This window comes from Diceros bicornis, chromosome 1, assembly GCF_020826845.1.
Source record: "Diceros bicornis minor isolate mBicDic1 chromosome 1, mDicBic1.mat.cur, whole genome shotgun sequence".
Taxonomy (NCBI): domain Eukaryota; kingdom Metazoa; phylum Chordata; class Mammalia; order Perissodactyla; family Rhinocerotidae; genus Diceros; species Diceros bicornis.
The window spans coordinates 85,104,037-85,125,612 of NC_080740.1; the positions used below are offsets into that span (position 1 = coordinate 85,104,037).

The 21,576-nt window shown below is 33.6% G+C and overlaps 1 protein-coding gene across 4 annotated transcripts in view; it reads left to right on the plus strand.

Annotated features, from left to right (window-relative positions):
* Nucleotides 1-21,576, plus strand: part of RANBP17 (RAN binding protein 17) — a 344,596-nt gene that overhangs the window by 89,112 nt on the left and 233,908 nt on the right. For all 4 annotated transcript variants that reach the window (XM_058545803.1, XM_058545811.1, XM_058545813.1 and 1 more), the window contains exon 14: nt 2,101-2,236. In XM_058545803.1, coding sequence (XP_058401786.1) covers nt 2,101-2,236 — 136 coding nt within the window. The remainder of the gene's footprint in view (nt 1-2,100; nt 2,237-21,576) is intronic.

The following is a 21,576-nucleotide window of genomic DNA, read 5'->3' on the forward strand; positions in this document are numbered from 1 at the left end:
ATGTTAGCCCAGGGCCAATCTTCCTCAGAAAAAAGAGGAGGATTGGCATCAGATGTTAGCTTAGGGCTAATCTTCCTCACACACACAAAAAAGAAAACACCATAATTAAAGTCGAGAGCAATGAGAAACAAGGAAAAATATTTACAGCTCAATCACAGGCAAGAGGCTCAGTTTTCTAATATTTAAAGAATTTTAAGAAATTAGCAAAAAAAGACAACCTAATAGAAAAAATCGGCAAAGTGTATGAACAGGTAACAGAAAGGGACATACATGTGGCTTAAAAACATGGAAAAATTTTAACCTCACATACATGAGAGAGAGATAAATTAAAACTATACTGAGATGCCATTTTTCAGATTTCAGTAAATTCTAAAGTTTAATATCATTCTGAATTATCTATGTGTATATAGACACCCTCATAGACTGATGATAGGAGTATAAATTGTTTCAGTTTCTATGGAGGGCAATTTGGTAATAGCTATCAAAATTATAAAAGTTTATATTCGTTAAGCTAGTACTTGGACTTTTAAGTGTATATTGTAACTATACATGTGTGAAATGATGTGTACAAGATTGTTAATTGCAACATTTTTGTAACAGCAAAAAATTATAAACAACTTTAGGGTCCATCAGTAGGGGAATGTTTGAAAATATTGTGTTACATTCATATAATGGAATGGTAAACAGCTACAAAAGAGAATGAGAAAGCTCTTTATGCTGACATGGAAAGATCTGTAATATATATTGTTAAATTGAAAAAGCTAGGTTTAGAACCATAAATATAGTATGCTCTGTATATTTACATATGTTAAAAAAAATCTCTGGAAGGACACATAAGTTATGAACAGTGTGTGTATATGTTCTTGTGTGCCTACATGGAATGAAGCAAATGGGTCAGGGCTAGGCATAGCTGCCTTTGTACAGTTAGAAAACGGTGCTGTTTCCTCAACAACCTCCACTTCTGTCTCTTAAAATGATCATTATAGGGGCCGGGCTGGTGGCGTAGAAGTTAAGTGCGTGCGCTCCGCTTCAGCGGCCTGGGGTTTGCGGGTTCGGATCTTGGGCGCGGAGTGATGCACGGCTTGTCAAGCCATGCAATGGTGGCATCCCGTATAAAGTAGAGGAAGATGGGTACAGATGTTAGCCCAGGGCCAGTCTTCCTCAGCAAAAAGAGGAGAATTGGCAATGGTTGTTAGGTCAGGGCTAATCTTCCTCACCAAAAAAAAAAAAAAAAAAAGATCATTATAACATGCTCATTTTGTTAGCACCAGGCACTTGGCAACCATCCCCTGGAAAATTTTAATGAAAATGAATAGAAGGATTTCTTTTTTGAAAATTCTATACTAAACTTTTCATTATATTGAATTAAGCTTTTTTTTCCTGGGGTATTTAACTTAATCTTTAGTTCATTTATGATTTTCTAATAATAATAGTTGCATACTTTTATTAAAAATGTTTGATTTTGTTAAGATCATCTTGTAATTTATTTCAGGTAAAATTTTTGTTATTCATTAAGAGAGTGATATAACTTGAGGGGTGTACCTCTTGATATTTTTTTGTATTTTGAATCATGTGACCCCAAAATAAATAATTATATAAAAATAAAAGGTTTAATGGGAAAGTAAATACAAAACTACACATTCAATATCATTTTTCCTGACTAAAATTTTATATATATACATAGATGTCATAGATACGTGTATATATTTTAGTAAAAGATACTAGATATTAACTTAGATCTATGTATATATATAATATTTGTAATAACTAGGTATTTAGTTATATCTATGTATACCTATTATATGTTCATATGTATATATATGTATTTATATATAAATTTTTAGTAGAATAGTAAGTGTATGTACATGTAGGTTTGTATGCATGTATATGTATGTGTATGTCTTAGGAAAAAAGACTAGAAAGAATTAGACCGAATTGTAGTTATCTCTTAGTGGTAGGGTTTCAGGTGATTTTTAAAATATTTTCTTTTAAGCTTTTGTATTTTTCCACTTTTTACAGTGTTCATATATTATATTACATTGACTGTAAATGTTTTAATGTTGTTTCTCTACTGAAGCTTTTTTTTTCCTTCATGAAAAGAGTTTTTCAGCTTATATCTTTAATGGATACCGGATTGCCTCAGTGTTCTAATGAGAAAATAGAACTTGCAATTCTGTGGTTCTTGGATCAGTTTCGTAAAACATACGTTGGTGATCAACTTCAAAGAACCTCAAAGGTAGGTTTGCACTGGAGATTAAAAAAATGTTATTGAAGATGAAGAAAGATGTTCACAAATAACAGCGTTAAGCTGAATGATGTATTTGGGCAATTTCTATGTAAGAAATTTAATTGATCAGTTGAAGTCAATTGATTAATTGGTATTGAAGGCAATGTGAGATTAATTGGCTTGATTTATGCCTAAATTTACCATTTTCTTTGAAGATTGATTGGCAGAGTTAGTGAATATTTCTTATGTGGCTAGTCATTAAATGGTTAAGATTATTTCAAACACCTCAATGGATTTTGCCTTATTGTATTGTATTTCAAGGTTTAAAACATAAGATTTACTCTTTTGGTAGTTGTGGGTTTATTTTGGACACTTAATTTATGTGGTTTCCAGTATATCGCTCATTCCTTGGCATTTTTACATGGTAAATGATGATGACTAGGAGAGTTAGACATATCTTTGAGAGGCCACAGTTAAATCACCTTAATGTAGAGAACATTTGTACTATGATAATTGGAAGTTTAGCATCAGCAGATTTAGATGAATTGGTTTTAAGGCATAATGAGGGATTATTGAGGTCATTTGTGTGAACCCTAACCAAATATGTAGTACTTGTGACACTGAGTTAGATCTATGAGATTTTTTTTTCTTCTTCTGCCTGGAATAACAACTCTTTCCAAAACCTTCTCTGTAAGAAACCCTAAGGATATTTCTTATCTCCTTTGGATTTATAGTTTGTATTTGTAATATTGAAGGATTTCATATTTGAACATTCTAGAATAAGCTTTTTATATTGAACTGAGCTTTTTTCCTCTGGAAAATTTAGCTTAACTTGCAGTTCATTTATGGTTTTCTGTTACTAATAGTTGTATGGTAGTGTAAAAAAACATTTGATTTTGTTAAGATTATCCTTTAGTTTATTTCAGGTAAAATTTTCTTGTTTTTTAAGAAAGTGATGTAGCTTGGTGCTTTCTTTCTCAAATTGTGAGATTTTGTTGCCTTTTAGAATTATTAATAAAATTTTCTTAGAGTTTAGCTGCCATTGAATGAGACTATTAGAAGAAGCAAGAGCTAGAAATAAGTGTTTTAGGTTGACAGTAAGACAAATTAGAATCAGACAAAAATTGCATGGTATGAAATTTATACAGAGTGCCTCTTTTAAAATCCCAGATGTGTTACTCGAAGGTTGGGTATAAATCAAATTATGATAAATTGTCTTGTTTTAAATGTACCCAGCGAGTTTGTTATTTTGCTTTTGCAAAAGTGAATACTCTTGAAACATTACTAATTCAATATCCATTTGGTCTGGATCTTAGAATGGTATAATATGGAGTGGGAAAGCCTTCAAATTATTGTGTTTAAAAGTACTTGGAAGAAAATACATAAAATGAGACTAGTTGCTTTAGGACAATGGGATTTAAGAAATTTTTTTCCAAAATTTTTGTTTGATACATATGCTATATATAATATATATATATCTTTTAATATAAGGTAATTGTGAAAAAAGTGAATTACAGAGATCAGTTTTTCTTTTTTTGAAAGAGCTTACATATTAGGAGGAAAAAAAAAGACATCATCAGACTGGTGTTGATTCTTTTATTATAACTTCACTCTCACATTTTTGGTGTATGTTTCTTACCCTGTTTTCAAAGCGAGTTTAGTCCTAAGGTGATTTTATTTCTAAGGCATTCCTACTGCATAACCTCAAAGTGGTTCCACTTTTCTTTTTCTCTGGCGTGTCTGCTGATCTGCCTTAATAGGAACCATTTTTGGGGGTCCTTAATATGGGCTCTGGCACTTTTCTAGGAACTCTTCGTGCTCTCTCTAGTCCTTACAACAAGCCTGCAAGGTTGGTATTATTGTTCCCATTTTACAAATGAAAGAACAGACTGTCTAAGACATTTATAAGTTCTCTACATTCTATTTTTCTGGTAACCATCTAAGGAAGACCAGATGGAAAACGTTTTTTGGTGAGTGTATTGTCGCATTCCAAATTGTGTCGAAAAAGGGGAGAGTGTTAGATAATAGTAAGCAAATAATGTTTAGTGTACACTTATTTTGTACTAGGAACTATACTAAAGAGTGCTATACTAAGCAGTCTTTAAGCATTATCCCATTTAATTGGATTATATAGAGTACGACTTAAAAAGTTCCTCCCAATCTCTTTTCTACGTAGGTCACCAGTTTCATTCTTCAGTACTCCGTACTTGTACTGTGTACTTTATGTGTACTAAACTTTTTTCAGCTCCTTCAACAGTCTGTGTTCTCTGTTAATTCTGGGCCTTTGAACAAAATGTTTCCTCGGCCTAGGACACATTCTTTTAAATCCAACTTCTACCTCTCTGCCTTACTCTGCTAATTCTTATTTATTTTTTACATCAGAAACCCCATCCTTTAGGATGACCTTATTAACTTTAATTCTGGGAGAGTTCCTTTCCTTTGTGTTCTTTAGCACCCTGTGTCCCCAATTTTACTATTATTACATTGCATTGTAGTTATTTGTTAGCAAAACATATATAGACTATAATTTGGGTTAGGGCTGTTTCTGCGTTTTTAATTATCACCTCTAAGTGCCTGGCATATTGCTTGTATGCTTTCTACTAGATAATGTTTGAATGTACTAGAATTCCATAGGAATTGGGTCTAGATCTCACGTATAATAATTTGAGGCAGTAAAGGGTGTGTTCTTGAGTTGGAAAATGATGCCGACTTTAGTGAAATTGTTCAGCTATTTTAAATAAAGTATACTATTAAGCATTTTGAAAATTTTATAAAAGCCTGCATATGCAAAATAATACAATTTTTAGAAATAAGTGCTTCAGAAACCAAGATGGAATCATTGAAGAGTCCTAAGTGATGATATATAGAATAGGAGTATGTCCTATAAGTGAGAAAGAAGTATCATAAAAGTAACTGTAGGCATTCATTGATCAACTAGTCTTTGATCAAAGACTGCACAGCACTTGGCAGGTGTCTAATTTCATCTCAGGAAAACTCCGTGAAAATAGTTTTTATTAACACCTCCCCCACCCCTTTTTACAGATATGGAAACTGAAGCTTGGAATGGTTAATTAATGTGTTTAAGTGGTTGAACCTGGATTTGAACCCAGGACACCTGATAACAGCCTGTGCTGCTAACCACTTTGCTATGTTGCCTCCTGTTGGATCTTTCACTGGGATATTGAATGGGCCCTTCAAACTCAACAGGTTCTAAAAAGAAACTCACTATTTTCTAAAACCTTTTCCATCTACTTTCCTATTTTGAGGAAGAATGACTTTGAGCCCAAAATTTCCACTTTGTTGTTACTTCTTATATCTGATCTGTGACCTAATTTTGCTGTTTTTATTTTCTAAATATCTCTCAGTTTCACTCCTTTCTCAGACCCTTTCCTTTTTAACCTCATTGATACTGCTTGTCATTTCTCATTGGATTTTAAAAGTTTTCTTATTTTCCTCTTTGTTTTCATTTTGCCTTCTCCCAACTCCAGTCCATTTTCCATACTACCACCAGAGTAATCTTTTCTTCAGTAGAAAACCAGAGAGAATAATGTAATGAACACTCATACGCTCATCGTCCAGCCTTGTCAAATCTGAATGCTTTGCCATATTTGCTTCAGATCTGTATATTTTTAAATTAAACATTAATGACCTGTTGTTGCCCTGATTCTGTACTTCTCACTTCTTGCCCCAAAGTAACCACTATTCTAAATTTAGTGTTATTTTCATACATGATTTCATTCTTTTTCCACATTTCTATGTATTTACAAACAAAACATAGTACCATTAACTTTATAGAAAATTATTATGCAGGAACTTGCCTTTTTCAATCAACATTGTTTTTGAGATTAATCCATGATGATATATATACTTCTAATTACTTTAATTATTGGATGGTATTATAGTATATTACTGTGCCGTTATGTATTCATTTCTTGTGTTAATATATATTAGGTTGTTTCCAATTTTAAAGCTTACAAAAAATACTGCAGTAAACATTCTAATACTGTTTCTTCATGCATATGTATGAGTTTCTTGACGGTAAATACTAGGAGTGGAATTGCTAGGCTGTGAAATGTACATATCTTCAGCTTTACAAGGTATTATTAAGTTGCCCTCCTAAATGTTATAATAGTTTATTCTCTCTCTTCAAACAGAGTAGATATTGTTGCTATATATCGTCATAATACTTGCTTTTGTCAGACTTTAAATTTTGCCAATCTTTAGGAAACACATTTCTTCCTGTTTAAAATTCTTCTGGCCATTTTTCTGTTTAAAATTCTTATTGGTTTCCTATTATTTACAAAATAAACTCCTTCTTATGGTCAAACTTTGCCTACCTTTGCAACCTTTTCTTTTGACACTGTGTTGCACTCTATGACATGATTTGTATGTGCTGCTGTCTCTTTCTCTTTTGCCTGTATCTACTCATTATCCAATGAATATTAATAAGTAACTACTACATATTAAGGCCAGGGATACAAAGGCAAATAGGATGGTCCATCTCCCCGGTAAGTTTTTAATTAAAGAGGAAGATGGACAAGTAAAGAAAAAATTATAAAATTTACCCACTTATATGTTCAAACAGTATATTAATAAGGAAAAGACAGACTGTTAAGTAAATATTACTGGGACATTTGGTTATCTCTGTGTCAAAATTTGGATTATTACTACACAGCATACAAAAATCAAATCCAAGTAAGTTAGAGGACTCTTAGTGTAACATGCAGGAAATTATGGTTTAAAGATATGGAAAGATATTTTTAAGACATAAAAAGCCCAAACTGTAAACCCAAAGGTTGATAAATTCTACCCATATTAAAAGTAAAAACTTTTGTGGATCAAAAGACACAATAAACAGAGTAAAGGGACAAGCTATAGACAGGGGAATATGTTTGCAATATATGTAACTTAAAGAGAATCAATATTCAGTTACATAAACAATTTCCATGAATCAATAAGAGAAAAACAACCCAGTAGAAAAATGGGCAAAACATATGAATAAACAATTCACAGAAGAGAAAATCACAAATGCCAATAAACATTAAAAAATGTTCACACTTTCATGGACTCATGAAAATGCAAATTAAAGCTACAGTGAGATACTATATCATACCTATTAGCTGAAGACAATTAAAAAGTCTGACAAAAGTAAGTATTTGTGAGAAAGTGAAATAGTGAACACTCCTGTACACTGCTAGTGGAATCCAAACTGATAAAACATCTTTGGAAAACAGTTTAGCAATATCTAGGAAATTTCAAAATGCATATGCTCTTGACCAGAGAATACAAATTCTAGCAATATACTTTAAAGAAGTTCACACATGTAGAGAAAGACAAGTTAAAGAAAATTTTTGGCATACAAACAATTGGAAAATGTAATTTAGAAAGATACCATTTACGGTAGTACCCTAGACACCCCCTATAAAATAGAGGAATAAATCTAATGAAAGATGTGTAAGACCTATAAACTGAAAACTCCAAAACATTGTTGAAAGAAATTAAATGAGGCCTAAATAAATTGACAGACATATGCCATGTTTATGAATTGGAAGACTCAATATTGTTAAGATCACTTAAGTGAAGTAAGGTATGATAACAATGTGTCATCAAATAGAGAATATCAATAAAGAGATAGAAATATTAAAAAAAAGAAAGTAATAGAAATTCTGTAGTTGGAAAATACAATAATTGAAATGAAAAGTTTCCCAGAAGAGCTCAACAGTATATTTAAACTGGCAGAAGAAAGAATTGAAGATTGATTGTGTCTTAGTCAGTTTGGGCTACTATAATAAATACCATTGACTGGGTGGCTTAGACAACAGTAATTTATTTCTCACAATTGTGAGGTCTGGAAGCCTGAGATCAGGGTGCCAGCATGGTCATGTTCTTGATGAGGGCCCTCTTCCTGGTTATGTCCTCATATGTCCTTCTTTGGTGCGTGCCAAAAGAGAGAGAGAGATCGATCCTTTGTCTCCTGCTCTTTTTATAAGGGCGTTAATCCCATCATGAGGGCCCCACCCTCATGACCTCATCTAATCCTAATTACCTCCCAAAGGCCCCACTTCCTAATACCATCCCATTGGGGGTTAGAGTTTTAACATATGAATTTGGGAGGGGACACAATCATGCAGGGAATAACAGGATAGAGATTATAGTATTGAAAGACCAGAGAGAAAAAAGAATGAAGAAAAATGAACAGAGCCTCAGAGAACTGTACATCACCATTAAGTACACCACCAAATCATGGAGTTCCTGGTAGGGGAGTGCCAGAGAGGAGAGCAAGAAAGGAACAGAAAAAAATATTTAAAGCAATAATGGCTTAAAATGTACCACATTTGATGGAAAACATTACTCGCCAAAAAAATGCAACAGAAAAGATCCACACTAAAACACATCATAGTAAAAATGCTGAACGGCAGACAAAGAGAAAATTTTGAAAGCAACAAGAGAAAAACTACTCATCACATACAAGGGAACTCCAATAAGATTAGCTTCTCTTTAGAAACAGTGGAGGCCACAGACAGTTGGGTGACTTATTCAAAGTGCTGAAAGAAACTGGTAACCAAGAATTCCATATCTAGCAAAACTATCTTTAAAAATTAAAGGAGAATTAAAGACATTCCCAGGTAGACAAAAAGTGAGAGAATTCATTGCCATCAGAGCCACCTTATAAGAAATTCTAAAAGAAGTACTTCAGGCTGAAAGCAAGTGACCTCAGACAAATTCTCACGAATCCACATGAAAAAGACAAAGAGCACCAGTGAAGGTAATTAAGCAATTATAAAATACAGTACTACTATGCCTCTTAACTGATTTAAAAAGCAATTATATAAAACACTTCCATATTTTACACACATATACAACGTTTTGATGGCATATAACATAGAGATGTAATGTGTAATATATTTGCCAATAACAGCACAAAGAAGGTGAGTGGGAGCAAAGTTGTGGGCTAAGGAAATGACATAAGATGGTAAGTCAGATCTGCAGGAATCAATAAAGAGAACCAGAAATGGTAAATAAAGAATGTTAATATAACACTTTCAACATATTCTTGCTCTTTTTTTCTTTCAACTTGCTTAAAAGATATAAAATTACATAAAGAAATAATTGTCATAATTTATTGTTGGGTTTGTAATATAATATTTAATAACAATAATATCATAAAAAGAGAGAGAAAAGAATAAAGCTATAAATTAGTAACATTTCTTTATCTCATTGGACTTAAGTTAGTATAAATCTGAGGTACATTTTGATAAGATATATATGGTGAGCCCTAGGACAACCACCCAGAAAGTAACAAAATATATATCATGAAAAAAAATCATTAAAGTTATTAAACTGTTATACTAGAAAATATTCCCTTTGTGCAAAAGAAAGCAGTAGAGGGAGGCTAGAGGAACAAAAAAGACATGAGACTTTAAAAAATGCAAAATGTAGGGGTCAGCCTGGTGGCGTAGTGGTTAAGTTCACGTGCTCCACTTTGGTGGCCTGGAGTTCGCAGGTTTGGATCTCGGGCGCAGACCTATGCACTACTTATCAAGCCATGCTGTGGCAGGCGTCCCACATGTACGGTGGAGGAAGATGGGCACAGATGTTGGCCCAGGGCCAATCTTCCTCAGCAAAAGGAGGAGGATTGGCAACAGATGTTAGCTCAGGGCTAATCTTCCTCACAAATAGAAAAAAAAAAAAACCAAGAAGTAAAATGGCAGACATAGGTCTGACAGTATCAATAATAACATTAAATTTAGAATGGATTATACAGTCCAACTAATAGAGATTATTAGACCAGATTTAAAAAATCCAAAAAAAAAAAAAACCCAATGACCAACGTGCTGCTTACAGAATACACATTTTAAATTCAAAGATACAAATAGATTGAAAGTAAAAGTCTGCCAAAAGGTATATCATACAGACAGCAACCATAAAAAAGCTGGATTGGCTATACTAATATCAGACAAAATAGACTTTAAAACAAAAGATGTCATTAGTGATAAAGAGAGACATTTTATAATGATAAAGGGGTCTACTCATGAAGAAGATATAACAATTATAAACATATATATATCTAACAACAGAGGCCCAAAATACATGAAATCACATGTAGAAATCACAAGGGAAATTAGGAGATACTTTCAGGTGAAAGAAAATGAAGACATAACATACCAAAACTTAGAAGATTCAGCTAAAACAGTACTTAGGGGTAAATTTATAGCAGTGAATACCTACATTAAAAAAGAAGAAACATCGGGGCTGGCCCGGTGGCACAAGCAGTTAAGTGCGCACGCTCCGCTGTGGCAGCCTGGGGTTCACCAGTTTGGATCCCGGGCGCGCACCGACGCACCGCTTGTCAAGCCATGCTGTGGCAGCGTCTCATATAAAGTAGAGGAAGATGGGCATGGATGTTAGCCCAGGGCCAGTCTTCCTCAGCAAAAAAGAGGAGGATTGGCATCGGATGTTAGCTCAGGGCTAGTCTTCCTCACAAAAAAAAAAAGAAGACACATCTCAAATAAACAGCCTAACCTTCACCTTAACACACTGGAAAAATAATAAGAAACTAAACCTAAAGCAAAGAGAAGGAAGGATATAATGAAGATTAGAGTAGAAATTAATGAAATAGAAATTCGAAAACAATAGCAAAAATCCAGACTTGGTTCTTTTTAAAGATAAATAAAATTGACCAACCTTTAGCTAGATTGACAAAAAAAAAAAAAAAAGACTCAAAGTACTAAAATTGGGAATGAAATAGAGGTCATTACTATTGACCTTACAGAAATAGAAAGGATTAAAATGATTAAAATGGAATATTATGAACAGTTGAATGCCAGTAAGTTAGATGAAATGGATAAATTCCTAGAAAGACTTAGACTGCTGAAACTGATTGAAGAAGATATAGAAATCTGAATAAACATACAGCAATTAAAGAGATTGAATTAGTAATCAAAGGTACCACAAAGTCCTGGTCCAGATGACTTCCCTAGTGAATTCTACCCAACATTCAAAGAATTAATACCACTTCTTCATAAATGCTTCCAAAATGTAGAAGAGGAGGACACACTTCCCAACTCATTCTATGAAGCCAGATTACCCTAATATCAGATCCATACAAATAATACATTAGAAAAAAAGAAAAGTACTCACCGATATCTTCTGACTACAGATGCAAAAAAACTCAAAAAAATATGAGCAAACTGAATCCAACAACTTATAAATGCTTTCCTCTATGATCAGGAGCAAGACAAGTATGTCTCTTTAATACATATACTAGACAATGTACTAGAGGTTCTGGTCAGGGAAATTAGAAAACAAAATGAAATAAAAGGACCCAGATTGGAGGAGAAGTAGTAAAACTATCTCTGTTCACAGATGACATGACCTTGTATATAGAAAATCCTAATATTCCACTAATAAACTGTTAGAACTAATAAAACATGTAAGTTTGCAGGATAGAAGATCAATATAAAAATATCAGTGACATTTCTATACACTTGCAGTAAACAACTTGCAAATGAAATGAACAAAACATTCTATTTATGATAGCATCAAAAAGAATTAAGTACTTAGGAATAAATTTAACAAAAGAAATGCAAAACTTATATACTGAAAACTACAAAACATTGTTGGAACAAATTAAAGAAAATCTAATAAATGGATAGATATCCCATGGTCATGAGTCAGAAGACTTAATGTTGTTAAGATGGCGACACTCCCAAATTGATCTACAGCTTTAACACAATATCTATCAGAATCTTAGCTATCTTCTTTACAGAAGTGGACAAGTTTATCCTAAAATTCATATGGAAATTCAGAGGACCTAGAATAGCCAAAACAATCTTGAAAAATTTCAAAACTTGCTACAAAGCAACAATAATCAAGACAGTGTGGTTACTATCATAAGGATAGACATATATAGGTCAATGAAATAGAATTGAGAGTCCAGGTATAAACCCTCACTGACCTTGCAGTCAGTTTATTTTTCACAAGGATGCCAAGACAATCCAATGGTGAAAGAATAGTCTTTTCAAGAAATGGTGCTGCGACAACTGGATGCAAAAGAGTGAAGCTGAACCCCTATCTCCCACTATACACAAAAATTAATTCAAAATGAATCAGACCTAAATTTAAGAGTTAAAACTATGAAACTCTTAGAAAAACCCATAGGAGTGTATCTTCACGACTTTGGATTGGGCAGTGGTTTCTTAGGGAACACCAAAAGCACAAGCAGCCAAAGAAAAAAAATAGATAAATTGGACTTCATCAAAATTAAAAACTTGTCCTTCAAAGGAGACACCATCAAGAAAGTGAAAACACAACCCATAGGAGAGAAGAAAATATGTCCAAATCATTTAGAGTCTTGTCTCTAAAATGAAGAGATCTTACAACTCAAGAATAAAAGGATGAATAACTCAACTTAAAAATGGACAATGGATTTGAATGACATTTTTCAAAAGAAGACACACAAATGGCCGGTAAGCACATTAAAAGATGTTTGACATCACTATATTTCATGGGAAATTAAATCACTATAATTCAGGGAAATTCATGTCATTACTGCAATGAAATACCATCTCATACCCCCTAGTACGGATGTAATCATAAAGAAATATAATAAGAATTATTGGTGAGGATTTGGAGAAATTTGACCTTCATACATGGCTGGTAAGAATGTAAAATGGTGCAACCAGTTTGGAAAACAGTCTGGCAATTCTTCAAAAAGTTAAAAATAGAGTTGCCATATGATCCAGTAATTCCAGTTCTATGTGTATAACCAAAAGAAATGAAAACACACATTCACATAAAAACTTTACACAACTGTTTACGGAAGCATTATTCCTAATAGCCATAAAGTAGAAAAAACCCAAATGTCCATCAGCTGAAGAATGGATAAATGAAATGTAGTCTGTTCCAAATGGAATGTTATTCAGTAATAAAACGTAATGAAGTATTGATACGTACTAGAGCATGGATGATCCTTGAAAACTTTATGCTAAGTGAAAGAAGCCAGTTACAAAAGAACAAATATTGTGTAATTCCATTTATATGAAATTTCCAGAATAGGCAAATCTGTAGAAACAGAAAGTAGATTATTGGTTACCTGGTAAAGTTTCCTTTTTTGTGGTGTTGAAAATATTCTAAAATTGATTGTGCCAATGGTTGCAAATGTCTGTGAATATACTGAAAACCATTAAATTGTACGCTTTAAATGTGTGAATTGTATTGAATGTCTCAGCTATTACCAAAAAAAGACAAAAACTCACTTTTAAAATGGGGAATGGATTTAAACAAGCACATCAAAAGAAGATATCTAAGTGGCCAATAATCACGTAAAAAGATACTCAACATTGTTAATCATCAGAGAATCATTAATTAAAACTTATGTGAAATGCCATTTACACACCTGCCAGAATGGCTAAAAATGAAAAAGACTGATAAAACGAAGCCTTGATTATGGTGTGGAATACATGAAACTATCATACATTGCTGTTGGGAGTGTAAATTGATGTAACCAGTTTGCAAAACTATTTGGTCATATCTACTAAAGCTGAACATAGCTTACCCTGTAACTCATCAGTCTCACTCTTAGGTATTTACCCAGAAGAAATGAGTTTATATTTCCACCAAGTGAAGTGTTAAAGAATGCTCATAGCAGCATTCATTTATAACATCCAAGAACTGAAAACCTGTGTCCGTCAACAGCCAAATGGATAAATAAATTAATGTATAGTCATCCAGTGTAATACTACACAGCAGTAAAAGAAAAAAACCCATTATACTACATGCAGAAATCTGGGTCAATTTATGATAATCAATTTAGTCATGATGATGAGTGAAAAAAGTTAGACACAAAAGAATACATACTTTATTATTCTACTTAATTTAATCACAGTCAAAACTAATTTATGGTGATAGAAGTCAGAATCATGGTTACTTTTGGGGAGGGAGAATATATTAACTAGAAAAGGGAGCAAGGGAGCCATGTGGGGAGGTGGAAATCTTTTTGTCTTGATGGGAATTACGTGAGTGTATTCATATGTAAAAATTCACTGAGTTCATAATTATGATTTAGGCACTTTACCTCAATAAAATTTTTTTTACAAAATATTATTCGTAGAAGCCTGATGTGTAATTGTGAAAATAAAAAGAATGAATCAGCAGGAGAATGGATAAATAAATTTTTGTCTAGTCATCCAATGGGATTCTGTACAGCAATGAAAATGTATGATCTAAACTACATTCATTTTTGGAAAAATCCAAAAAAAGCCTCCATATTATCATATGAAAAAAGTTGTGGAAGGGCATATATAATATGATACTCTATATGAAATAATGTTAAGAATATTATATGTTCATGAATTCTATATATAGTGAAAATATAAATATGTATGTCGGATTGGTAAACACTAAATTCAGGATAATAGTTATCTCTGGTTGAGCAGAAGCATGGGATTAGGGAAGAAGGCGCAAGAGACTTCAGCTGTATCTGTAATGTTTTATTTCTTAGTCTGCACGGTGAGTTTGCATGAGCGTTTATTATTATTATATCTTATTCCTTTTCCTATATTTGAAATTCTTAGTAATCTACAAAACAAATAACTATAGGCACTCTAGTTAAACATAGCTGATTGAATATTCACATTTATCCTCTTCTACACCTTAAAACCTATAGACAGTAAAGGAATAAAAAAGAAATGTACTTAACAAGGAAAAAAGTGGGGGAGATGCTAGACAATGAAATACTTGAATCTAGCAACCAGATATATAAGTTGTATTAATGTACCTGGGAGAGCTGAACCTTAAATACTTGCAGTGGAGGAACCCAATAATCAGGAAGCTAATAATTAGCCAATGATTTGCACTAAGAACCCTGGAAAAGCTCAGAACTTGGAGATGCTAGATACCTTTGAAGGCTAGCGTTCAGGGTATGGCTGAAGAATAGGAGAACTGATTTAAAATGTGTATTAGGGTTAGTTAGATTCCCATGACGCCTACCTACCACAGCACAGCTAGAGTCCCCTTCTCCCCAGTTCTTGCAGGAAACAGAAATTTTTTTTATGGAAGTCTGAACAGCTGGGGATGAGAATGAGACACTGGCCTGAAAGTACTCCCAGATACTTCCCAACTCTTGATAATCGTAACACTGTTAGCTGGGCTTGAAACTCCAAAGCAGGAGATTGTATTTTAGGAGTAGGAAACTTATTTAAGAGAGAGTCCTACAGATACATATATGTGGGATCCCCAATTTAAAATCAGCCTACCTTATGACCCTACAGTGAAGTTTACTGGATGACAAGCCATATTGTGAACAAAGAGCTTCTGTTCTGTCTTGAGTGACGTATTCTAAGAAGTGAACCAGACAGTTGACAACTGCCAGCCTTTTGAAGAAAGTCTCTTTTATGAAAAGCAGAGAGGAAAACAAACAGAAAATAGGAAATTGGGGCAAAACAAAATAAATTAATATTGCAACCATGAAACAAAAACAGGATTCTATAAAAAGGATAATTCAGAGAAGAAAGAGCTCTTGAAATTTAAGACATGATAGCAGAAATTAAATCTTAGTAGAAGATTTGGAAGATAAAGTAACAAATATCACCCAGAAAGTGGAATAAAAAGTTGAAACAAAAATGGACAATAGGAGAGAAAAATAAGACAATGAGACAATCAATCCAGGAAGCCCAACAGTGGATTAACAAGAGTTCTAGTAAGAGGAAATGAATGAATATACCAGAAAATTTCTTGTAATGAAGGATAAGAGGTTCCATATTGAAAAGGACTATGCAGGGGTCTAGCAAAGTGAGTGAAAGAAGTTCCATATGAAGGCACATCATTGGAAATTCACATCATCAGGGAGGAAAAAAGAAAAGATCCTAAAAGCTTCCAGAGAAATAAAACCAGTCTCATTCAAAGGATTAGGAATGAAAATTACATTGGCCTTCTCAGTTGGGACACTAGAAATAGAAGACAGTAGAACAATACCCTCACAGTTTTGAGAAAAAATGAATTCCAACTTAAAATTTATATCCAGTCAAGCAAGTATGAAGGTAGAATAAAAAAATTTTCATCCAGACAAAGCCTCAGATTTTACTTCCCTTTACACCCTTTACCAGGAAGCTGTCGGAGGCTTTGTTCCACCAAATTAAGAGGGTAAACCCAGAAAGAGGAAGGAAGGCATGGGATCTCAGAATCAGGGAATCCAACACAGGAGAGAGGCAAAGGGAATTTCCAGCTTGATGGCAGAGGAAAGCTCTAAGATGACAGCTGGAGAGCAGCCAGTTCAGGCTGGAACAGGTGGGAGGTCATCGGTTTTTCTTTTGTTTTTGTTTTTTAAAGGAACTGATAGATTACTTGTTGTGTTGGATCACGTTGAGAGGAATTGAGGGGTTTTACAGATCTAAAATAGAGTTTGAGGATCAATTTGCAACAGGTAGAAACATAGATACCTAAGTTAAATGAAAAGTGAGTCAAACTAAATAGACAAGAAAGGAAATTCACTCATAGTACTATGTAGTTCAGTTCTGAATAATAGGTATATTGTTATAAATATGTTAGGGAGTCAAAAGATAATGTCTAGGGGCCAGCCCGGTGGCATAGTGGTTAGGTTCACGCACTCCGCTTCGGCAACCCGGGGCTCACAGGTTCAAATCCTGGCACGGACTGATGCACTGCTCATCAAGCCATGCTGTGGCGGCATCCCACATACAAAATAGAGGAAGATGGGCACAGATGTTGGCTCAGGGCCAATCTCCCTCACCCCCCCCCCCCAAAAAAAAGATAATGTCTAACATTTTTAAATCAAGAAGTAGCTGTATCAGCATGTTATTTAGAAGAATGGATGAAAGTAGTAAAAGAAATAGCTAATAGAGTTGAAAGTGGGTGTACTGAGTATTGGAATCAGATGTGGGGAGGAGTTTCAGAGGATGACAGCTTTTCATTATTACTATCTGATTTTTTAGGTGATGTATATGTGTAATTTTAATAGAAATACAAATTAATTTGGACAATTATAAAGTCATTTTATACATGCAATGATTGTGGTAATCCTATGGTGTCATAGGAGCACAGAGGACAGAGAATTAGCCCAGATGTTGAGAATCAGAGAAGGCTTCTGGGAGAGGGGATTCCTGAATGGAATCCAGAAGAATTATTAGAAGCCATAGGACAGGAAGGAAAGCAGGATGCGTGTTCTAGGAGGTGGGAGCAGAATGTGCAAAGCCTCCAAGGTTCCACATTGGAAGAAATCCAAATAGATTAGTACAGCTAGGGCTTGCTGTATCCCCAGTGACCATTACAGCGCCTAACATCAGTAAATTCTGAGTAAATGTTTGTTGAATTAATGAGTTTGTAGTAATTGATGTATGGAAAAGTGTTTTTTAAGAGTGAGAAGTCTGGGAAAGGAGGCATTTGGCCGTCATGTGCAGCCTACCTTTTATCTAGAACATCAGAAGTCTAGGCAGGAAGGTATAGCAAATTCAGGCCTCTACAAACTGACCAGTTTGTTGCCCGACCGTATAGATTGTTTCTGAGATGCATAAATAATCTATTCTGGGGATCGGTAGCAGTATAATTACAGTAATCCAGCATGCTCTTGGAATAAAATGTACTAATCATAAGTGTGGCTAATAGTTGAACTGCTTATGTAAATCCCTTCATTTAAAATATTAGGATACAATTTAAAACATTAAAACTCTTCTAAATATAATAGAATCTTAAGGGTATATCAGAATTTTTGCAGTATTTTTTCTTTATTTTTGTATCCATCAGTTGTTTCTGGTAAATATTACTAGTACTGTGTTTTATCTCATTATATGGTAGATGCCACCATTTACCATAATTATAAATTGCCTCAGTTTATTAATTGAGAACAGTTTTAAATATACCATTTTTTAATTTGATGTCCATTCATTTATTAGGAAAAGTGCATTTTAATTTTTAATCTAATTAAAATTGGATTTTAAATTTTAAAATGGGATAAGGAAGAACCCTTTCTAAACATACATACATGTACACTCACACACAACATACATACATACATACATATATATCTTGGCTTCTGAATATTTACCAAAGGTGGGATGTTTTGAACTTTGTTCTTAAATCCCTTTATTTATTCAAGCCAACCCTACCATAAACTTAGGTTGGTTACAAAATCTCACCAATAAGCAAAATTCCAAAGGATAGTTAAAATGTGATTGTTTAGATCTTGGAATGTATTTTCCTTTAAAAATAGATCCACAAATCCACAAAGAGCTATTTAATCAAGGACACTGATAAGACATAGTATTAACAGAACGTGCCTGAATTTTGGCCTCCTAAATGAGGACACCAGAAATTGAGGAGCAAGCAAGTTTCCTTTCCCTCTTAGGATTTAGTATTTGAAATAGGCAAGTTAGTCTTGAAGATTTTCTCTCGCTTTCTTCACTCCCAGTTTTGACATCCTATCCAGTCAGTTGCCACCAGAGGCATTTCATCCTCTAAAATGATATGTACCTCCCTTTTCTCCATCACCACACTGCACTCAGCAACACACACACACACACACACACACACACGCACACCCTACCTTACAAATTTGCTTTCTTTGCAAATACCTAGCATTTGCTAGAAGTTGAAAAGAAAGCATTCTGAATAATGTATGAGTGAATTCTCCTTGAAGGATTTGCCTTTTTCTAAAGAAGATATTTATTAGTGCCAAGGAATTTCAAATGGTATAACAAAGTGAAGGAAATAAAAAATCAGGTTGTGTCAAGGTAGCTACACAGGCATTTTATAGTCTGGGAGTGCACTCCAATGTTAATTTCCCTCCTTTTTTTTTTTACCTTCATCCTCCTGATCTAGCTATTTCTTAAAATTTTCCAAGTTGCTTTTCAGAAACGTTCTCAAGGCATTGGAAAGGTTGTGAAGGCAGCATAGTAACGTATAAATAGGGTGACCACACATCCAGATTTACCTGGAATAGTCCCAGTTCACACTTCTTGTCCTGGCATCGATAGTTAATTGCTCCACCTTTCATTCTCAAAAATGTCCATTTGAATAATATTTTATATGGTCACCTTATGTATAAGTAACATGTTCATAAATAGGATATTGTAGTAATTCATAAATGGGAAATAACTTTGTTAAGGCCAGGCAAGTGATCCTTTTGACTCTCTGGCTCTTCGTACCTGAGTAAAAGCCTTGTTTATAAGCATCGTGACCTAGTGCTAGATAAGCACATTGTATCCTTGTAATTCCGGGGAATAGCTTGGAACTTGCATTAAGACAGTAAGTGCCCGTTGATGTATTTTCAAGTTGTCCAACATAGAAATGGGAACATTTCAACTTTCAAGCATTATCTTTGTAGATGGATTTCTAGTTGCTTTTTATGTAATTACTCTACCTGTTATCCAGCTTTTTTCCTCCTGTTGAGTACACACATGAAGCAGCAGATGGCATTCTCTCCCTACAATTGTTAGGTCCTCCTATATAGAATGTTACTAACAGTTACTGGTAAATTGAGTAGGAAAGCACGTGAATAATGAAGCAGAAAAACATATCGTAACAGTAACTTCAGTGGACTCCTGTAACTATAAGTGCAATCCAGTGTCGAAATAATGTACTTGCTGCTTTTCCAGGTACTTGGATATATTTCAGTTGTTGGCAAAATGTATCTTTGTATTTGATAACCCAATTTTAGGGAAAAGAGTTTAAAAAACTGTTTTGTGCATAGAAATTTCACTTTGGTGAAAAATAAGTGGTAGCTTTAAAACATTTTAAACAGTAAACATTTAAACATTTTAAAATATTCTGTTGTAACAAGTGTATCATGCAGGTTATAGGGAAAAAGTACCTTCAAGAGTTAAGATTATCTTTTGAAGTTTGAGTGTTAGAGAATATGATCAGTGACTTTTGGGATTTTCTCTAAGTGTTTTAAAACTTTTCAAACTTTAATTCTGGACTGCTTTCGCCTTTACTGTGTAACTATATTGTAATCTCGCTCTGTGATAGAGTGTTATTAGAGCTACTTAGGTTTTCTCTCTTGGATAACTGTTAATGCTTATAGTCCAACTTAATGCTTATACTGCCAGATTGTTTTATTGTTCAAGGATTTGTTCTTTCAACTTTCATATAATATATCTAATACATCTATAATACATATGTCAGTATTCAGATAGACCCTTTTCTTTTTAAAGATGATTTCTCTACACCTTTTGCCACTTAATTCATCTTATGTGATAATATATATTAACTATAAAAAGCCCCACATTCTACGTCCCTGCTTAACAGAAAGTTGAGCAAGGCTGAATAAAGCCCTAAAAATTTTATTTTAAAATGTTTTTGCTTTATAAATGGATTTTACAAGTTACACTTTTAAGTATGAATTCCCTAAGTGCATTTAAGTGTTGATTCAAGAGCATTAAGTACTAGATGAGGAGGTTTGGTGCAGAAAACCCTCAAGTTAAAATCTTAGCAGCCATTAATGTTTGAACTTATGGTGTAAGTTGCAGAAGTATAGGATTTAAATTGGAAAAATATGGGCTTAGATTTTATTTTAAACTGACTCTATTTATTATTTATTACACCAAATCAAATATACCATTATTTGGCATCCAGTCTTATGTGAATTATATGTAATTATGGAATTCTTTATACATACATTCATTCAATACTTACTGTCTCCCTTGTGCCAAGCACTGTGTTAGACCTTGGAAGAATACAAAGATAGTGATTCTTTGTGATTACTTGATAAAGTATATGTTTACCCACAGAATATTTTTGATTTGTTTTCTTCTTATTTTTAACATTTATTTTTAATGATTATAAATTCTTAAACATTTATAAAATTTGCCACCTGCGGACAAAATGCACAAAGTAAACCTCATGCACATTCATAGATTATGAGGGACACTTTTTGGATGGTTTTCTTGATTAATTTTTAAAATGTAAGGTGAAAGGTAATAATTTCTTCTGGTGATAATTCTTAAGTTTTCTGCTTCAGGTATATTTATCCCGACTTATCTTCTGATGTTTGAAATTTTTCTAATGATTCTAAGAAATTGTGATAAGAATAATAAATGAAATATCATGTGGTATGTGACTAAAATGTATCTTTGAAGAGTTTTCGACACTAAAGAACACTCAATTTAAAGAGGTTTTAGTTTTTAAAAAATCTGACAATTCAAAAATTCCTTTTCTCCCCCATTGATCTGTAGTTTTTCTTAATAGTCATTGAGTCTTGTGGAAATCATGCACAAGGCGATCTTCCCCCAGAAATCAAAAGGTGAGGCATACAGTATACGGTCGTTTCCCTGAGAAAGATTTTCCATAGTTTAAATTGTGTCTGCAGTTCATGGTATATATATACATGATATCTC